Source organism: Salmo trutta, chromosome 9 (genome assembly GCF_901001165.1).
Source record: "Salmo trutta chromosome 9, fSalTru1.1, whole genome shotgun sequence".
Lineage (NCBI taxonomy): Eukaryota > Metazoa > Chordata > Actinopteri > Salmoniformes > Salmonidae > Salmo > Salmo trutta.
The window spans coordinates 11,749,779-11,756,924 of NC_042965.1; the positions used below are offsets into that span (position 1 = coordinate 11,749,779).

Sequence of the window (7,146 nt, forward strand, 5' to 3'; positions counted from 1 at the left end):
AACATACAAAAACACAGAGTTACACATGGAGTAAAACAACATACAATCAATGATGCAGTAGAAAAAAAATAAGACTATATACAATGTGAGCAAATGATGTGAGATAATGGAGGTAAAGGCAAAAATATGCCATGGTGGCAAAGTAAATAAAGTATGGCAAGAAAAACACTGGAATGGTAGATTTGTAGTTTGAAGAATCTTTATTAACACGAATGTGTTCCACTGATCTCAGTCTACAGTGGCGTCCTCATGTTTACATTTTCTCATCTATAGAAATGAAATTTGACCGTTATAGTAAATCGTTGCAAATTGAGTCTTTGATCTTATTCAATGAGAGCTATTCAATTATATGTCTATGTTTACATCCCTAGCCTCCCAGGAATATTCGTTTTTGGACAACGTTTTCAAGCACTAACACCATCAAATCAATAGCTACCCATTTGGCCATGAGTATGGATTATTATTATTATACATTATTGGTATTACATTGGCCGTTTACCGTTTCAGGAAGTCACGCTTTCGAACTGCTCGTTCATTTAGTCCTTCTCATGCTGCCATAGCTGCATTTAGGCAACGTCACAAGAAATACGTGAAGCTGCTAAAGTTAGCTAGCTAATACTTTACAGATATCAATGGCGTTTACATTATATTCCCTTATTCAAGCGGTGATTTTGTGTGTTAATGCTGTCGCCGTATTGCACGAAGATAGATTTTTAAGTAAAAGTAAGTGGCTGTGCATATTTTGTTTAACATTACTTTCAACAGTGTTTTGCTAACGTTAGCTAGCTACACTAGTAATACGTGGAAAAGCTTGTTTATTGATACAATGATATCGCGTATGTCCTAGTGTTTGCATATAATATAGCATTTTTCCCCCTTCTAGTTGGCTGGGGTGTGGACCAAAGTGTTGGTGGATTTGGTGATGAACCAGGCATCAAAGTGCAGCTAATGAACCTTGTCCGCTCTGTGAGGACAGTGATGAGAGGTATGACCATAGAGATGGATAGAGGACTTTAGCAAAGATGTGTGTGTGTGTATATATATATTATAACTAACCCAAGATACACTACATGATCAAAACTATGTGGACACCTGCTCACCTTGCACTCCTTGTAAACAACGCACGTTTTAAAAACTTTGTCAAAGGGTCATGTCTACAAAACTTTGGAAGTTTTGGAGACAGAACTGTATTGAGGTTGGGCTTTTCTTCGATGAGAACATTTGCAGAATGTCGACCCAGTTCCATCTCGCTCCATACTCTCCCACTGCCATCTACTTGACTTCCTCTCCTCACCATATTTGGTGAGGGGTGAAAATTCCTTCCGGATGCTTCAGATTTATACATCCGGTGAAACATCTGGCTCCTTGTTCTATCTGTGACTTTAGTGCCCAAAAGCTTGTTTTAGACTGAGCAGCGCCATTGATTACTTTCACCATTTTGAAGTAGTCAACTGGGCGGGACTTCATATGGGTTGTAGTGATGTGCAGTTGGTGAATGATTTATGCTTTTTGTACTGACTCGAGAGTCATGATTAGTCATTTTAGTTGTTCGTTTGATCCGCTGGCCATATTAAGTCCCACAGCATGATTGATACACACTCAGTGGTTCCAGAGACGTTCTCCGACCATAGAAATAGCGTACATAGAACATTATGTACTGCTTCTTAGACTGGCTTTCAATGACAATGACGGATTTATAACTCACATTTCTATGTGAATTTGATCGGGTTGCGGAAAAAGTTATGATGGACACGGCTTTATAAACAAACCTGAACTCGAGAACGAATCGTTTGAGGTGCTGCATTTCGCTAACGATATTGTGCTTATCACCCTCACAGCAGTCAAGCAAGGCGGAGTTGGCATAGAATCAAAGGATTGTTGACAAGATGTGAACTATATTTCCTTTCCTAATCTTTATTGAAAACAGAAATAAATCTGTACAATGAGCACTTGTCTTTTAAGTTCGTTAGTTGTTGGTTAATTTTGGTTAACTAGCTAGCGACATTTAGCCATATTGGCATAGGCGTGACAAGTCAAAACACCTCAAAACTAGACATGTTATCAATAGCAAGATACAACAAGCTGAAACGAGCCACCTGCAATTCCCCACATTGCAACGTGTTGTAATTTTTAATAGTTATCTGATCATCCAGAATCATAACACACAGAATTTCGCCCCATCGCCCGGGCATCATTTTCATGACGTTGTAGCCTAACCCATCTATGGGTTAAGGAAGGATCACATAATTCCATCAGGTTACCAGGAGGGATCAGGCAATGAATTATACTCGTGAGAAAACATTCCATAACTGCGGGTGGCAGTAAATTACCAACCTTTACTTTATACCTGTTCAAACAACACATTCTACGTGGCAGTGTGCACTCTTTCCGTTTGTTTGACAGCACAAAGTAGTAGTAGAAAAATATAATTGTTGTCGATAGTTAACACAGCCACAAAGTCATATAGTCTTCCTATTTCTACAATTTATCTTCTTAAAATCTGACTTTAACCTAACCTTAACCACACTGCTAACATTATGTCTAACCGCTAACCTTAAATTAAAACAAAAAATCACATTTTTGTTTTCATACATTTTTTTCGATCTAGAAAATTTTGACTTTGGCTATGTCATCTAGTGGAAACCCTTCAAAATGGAGATGGCCCCAGTGGCGCTGCACATGTTCTCACAGACGCCATAATGGGACAGATATAATGCGATGTCCATCTAAAAATCAATACCATATTCAAATATCAAAAAAATATATATCTGCATTCATACTGTTGTTTTTTTAAAATAGATTATTCTTGTTTTCCTCTAACAATTTGATGTTGACCAGACTGAACTGAGACTGGTCTGGCATTATTCATAATCTTTACTCTCTCATCTTGCAGTGCCCTTGATTGCTGTCAATTCTGTCTGCATTGTGTTGTTGCTGCTTTTTGGCTGAAGAGAAGACTGGACTGAATTTGGACGCTGAACTAAGAGAAGACACTTTTAGGGGTCAGGGGGATGTCACCCTGGCACCTGGAGGAGGGACCCCCCAAGAAGAAGAGTACACCCACACGTTTATGTATCTCAGAGATTCAACATTAAATTTGATTTCCTTTATTATTATTCCTTACCTCATTTGTCAAACCTGTTGGGCTTAGGTCAGGTTAAGTGACAGTTCAGATGCAAGACAAATCTGGGTTTACTACATTCGCAGTTTCTTTTACAGACACCTGTTAGTCAATGTTACAGCACAAAGCATTTCAAAAGTGCCTACGGTTGCTTTTGGAAGATTTCTTCATTGTAAAAGGATAATTGACTTTGATCTCATGATTCAACTTTCTTTCTCCTTATTTGAAATTGTGGTGCATCACAGTTCTGATGGTATATTCTATGTATGTTGCTTTTAACATATTCCTGGATAAAAAGTTAAGTGTATGTAATTTGAACAGATCTACTCTAAAACACCATTAGTTGGGATATGTCATATTTTGTGTCCCATGCGCAATTTAATTATGTATGACCTTTTCTAAGTAACTTTCTATGAATTACTTGAAAAAAAATAAAGATTTTTTAAAAATCTACCACTTTTGAGTTTGTTCATAACCCAACATTAGCTATAAAAAAAAGACTGATTTACTGTAGTACATTACATAACTTTTTTGTCCCAGAACACACTACCTACTTACACAACTTTTCTTTGATCATGGCTGTGTCAAAAGCACATTAAGACCAAAGAGACCTTGCTGAAAATATATATTTTAGCCTTCCCTGTAGCTCAGTTGGTAGAGCATGGTGTTTGCAACACCAGGGTTGTGGGTTTGATTCCCACGGGGGGCCAGCACAGAAAAAAAAAAAAAAAACATGTATGAAATGTATGCATTCACTACTGTAAGTCGCTCTGGATAAGAGCGTCTGCTAAATGACGTAAATGTATATTTGCTAAGTGGCTAATTGTTTGCATGTAAACAAAATGAATCCTTCCTATGGCAAATCTGTAAAAAATGTTAGCAATACCCTGTATAAATGGCATCAATCAGTGCACTCTTGAACTAGCTGCAAACTTGAGCACAAGGGTGACCAAATAAGGTGGGTGCTTCTCACTAGGTGCTTTTAGCAACACGGGTGTATTTACATACACTAGTGTTGCTTTCAATTGTATAACTGTTGGTGGGAAGGCCAGTTGGTCATGACGACGGGGGAATAGAGCTCCACGTTGGAGGTGTCATAATACCAGTCAAACAGGGAAATGGTTCCAATCATTCATTCTTCCCATAGACGATTTTAGAAACACTTTGTGTTTCGTGTAGGTTTACCCTGGAGTGACGTTTTGATAACCATGCAAATCTCTCTCGGATATAAACTTGGAGTCACATGATGATTTGTTGTGTGGTCCACTCCAACTCGGGAAAGCCTGCAGTTTATTAGGCTACAGATTAAATAAGTTATGAGCTTGATTAGGCTATTAGGTTTATTTATTAGGCTACAGATTAAATAAGTTATGAGCGTGATGCTCCTTTCCAATTAATATTGAGGGTCTTATTCTGGTGACATGATGATTGATGCTTTGCTGCCCTTCGACAAGTAAAACAAATCTTGCTCTTTTGTCCATAATAATCTGATCATATAGGCTATACCCACACGGTATCTGCGAGCTGTTGGCTAGAGCACATGTGCCAAGACTGGAGTGGGCACATTCGCTATATAACAATTTTTTTGGTGACAAAACCATCAGTAGAGTTGAAAACAAGATGGAAACCCATTGTAACTCGGTACATTGGAATTTAACCGCAAAAAGTTGTTTTTATGTGCGTTATGTCATCACGCACATCCTTTCCACTGGGCACAGACGTCAATTCAACATCTATTCCACGTTGGTTCAACGTAATTTCATTGAAAGGACGTGGAAACAACGTTAATTCAACTAATGTGTGCCCAGTGGGTTTTAACTGCAACAAGTCAATTTGATGGAAGCACATGTTTTTATTCATGTTTGACTGACAGACCTCAAGCTAGATTCCATGAAATATGTAAACTGAGCAGACTAGCTAATGAATTAGATAGGATTACGAGTAGGATTACGAGTAGAATTACAGGTTTTCAGATATAAAAACTACAGTCATGCTGATGGACTAGATCCCCCTTCCTCTCTCTCTCTCTCTCTCTATCGCTCTCTCTCTCAATTCAATTCAATGGGCTTTATTGGCATGGGAAACACATGTTTACATTGCCAAAGCAAGTGAAATGGATAAACAAAAGTGAAATAAACACAAAAAAGTGAACAGTAAATCTTACACTCACTCAAGTTCCAAAAGAATAAAGACATTTCAAATGTCCATATACAGTGTTGTAGCAATGTGCAATCAGTTAAAGTACAACAGGGAAAATAATAAGTATGGGTTGTATTTACAATGGTGTTTGTTCTTCACTGGTTGCACTTTTCTTGTGGCAACAGGTCCCAAATCTTGCTGCTGTGATTGCACACTGTTTTATTTCACCAAATAGATATGGGAGTTGATCAAAATTAGATCTGTTTTTTTTTCGAATTCTTTGTGGGTCTGTGTAATCTGAGGGAAATATGTCTCTAATATTATCATACATTTGGCAGGAGGTTAGGAAGTGCAGCTCAGTTTCCACCTCATTTTGTGGGAAGTGTGCACATAGCCTGCCTTCCCTTGAGAGCTAGGTCTGCCTACAGCAGCCTTTCTCAAAAGCAAGGCTATGCTCACTGAGTCTGTACATAGTCAAAGCTTTTACTAAATTTGGGTCAGTCACAGTGGTCAGAAATTCTGTCACTGTGTACTCTCTGTTTAGGGCCAAATAGCATTCTAGTTTGCTCTGTTTTTTTGTTAATTCTTTCCAATGTGTCAAGTAATTATCTTTTTGTTCGCTCTCTCTCTCTTGCTCTCTCTCTCCCTCCCCACTTTCAGTCTGTAGGCATATTTGTATTGGGTCCTGCTACCATGTCCACCAATGCAAGGGGTTGATAACAAATAAAATCATATTTGTCACTTTTTAAACAGTTGTAGACCTTACAGTGAAATGCTTACTTACAAGCCCTTAACCAACTATGCATAATTTTTTTTAAGAAAAAAAGAAAGAAATAATTAAGAAGCAACAATAAAATAACAGTAGCGAGGTTATATACATTTTGTTAAGTTACAGCCTCATGCTAAAATGGATGAAATATTTTTCTTCCTCATCAATCTGCACACAATACCCCATAATGACAAAGCAAAAACAGGTTTGTATACATTTTTGCGAATTTATAATAAAAAAATTACATCTATATAAGTATTCAGACCCTTTACGCTGTACTTTCTTGAAGCACCTTTGGCAGCGATTACAGCCTTGAGTATTCTTGGGTATGATGCTACAAGCTTGGCACACCTGTATTTGGGGAGGTTCTCCCATTCTTCTCTGCAGATCCTCTCAAGCTCAGGTTGGATGGGGAGCATTGCTGCACAACTATTTTCAGGTCTCTGAAGAGATGTTCGATTGGGTTCAAGTCCGGACTCTGGCTGGGCCACTCAAGGACATTCAGAGACTTGTCCCGAAGCCACTCCTGCGCTGTCTTGGCTGTGTGCTTAGGGTTGTTGTCCTGTTGGAAGGTGAACCTTCTCCCCAGTCTGAGGTCCTGAGCACTCTGGATCAGGTTTTCATCAAGGATCTCTCTGTACTTTGCTCCGTTCATCTTTCCCTCAATCCTGACTAGTCACTCAGTCCCTGCCGCTGAAGAACATCCCCACAGCATGATGCTGCCACCACCATGCTTCACCGTAGGGAATGTGCCAGGTTTCCTCCAGATATGACGCTTGGCATTCAGGCCAAAGAGTTCAATATTGGTTTCATCAGACCAGAGAATCTTGTTTCTCAAGGTCTGAGAGTCCTTTAGTTGCTTTTTGGCAAACTCCAAGCAGGCTGTCATGTGACTTTTACTGAGGAGTGGCTTCAGTCTGGCCACTCTACCATAAAGGCCTGATTGGTGAAGTGCTGCAGAGATGGTTGTCCTTCTGGAAGGTTCTTCCATCTTCACTGAGGAACTCTGGAGCTCTATCAGAGTGACCATTGGTTCTTGGTCACCTCCCTGACCAAGGCCCTTCTCCCTCGTTTGTTCAGTTTGGCCAGGCGGCGGCCAGCTTTAGGAAGAGTCTTG

At 39.3% G+C, this 7,146-nt stretch overlaps 1 protein-coding gene across 1 annotated transcript; it reads left to right on the plus strand.

Annotated features, from left to right (window-relative positions):
• Positions 1 to 547: 547 nt before the first annotated feature.
• On the plus strand, positions 548 to 3,574 carry ier3ip1 (immediate early response 3 interacting protein 1). The gene is made up of 3 exons (XM_029762387.1): positions 548 to 723; positions 884 to 985; positions 2,894 to 3,574. Exons 1-3 carry the CDS (start codon positions 633 to 635, stop codon positions 2,947 to 2,949), a joined length of 249 nt encoding a protein of 82 aa, XP_029618247.1. The 5' UTR covers positions 548 to 632; the 3' UTR covers positions 2,950 to 3,574.
• Positions 3,575 to 7,146: the final 3,572 nt, after the last annotated feature.

What these genes read in the sequence shown, in the direction of transcription:
- ier3ip1 (XM_029762387.1), top strand. Translation starts at nt 633, where the DNA reads ATGGCGTTTACATTATATTCCCTTATTCAAGCGGTGATTTTGTGTGTT. An exon ending in AGATAGATTTTTAAGTAAAA is followed by an intron (nt 724 to 883) that starts GTAAGTGGCTGT and finishes TCCCCCTTCTAG; the next exon opens with TTGGCTGGGGTGTGGACCAA. An exon ending in TGTGAGGACAGTGATGAGAG is followed by an intron (nt 986 to 2,893) that starts GTATGACCATAG and finishes CTCATCTTGCAG; the next exon opens with TGCCCTTGATTGCTGTCAAT.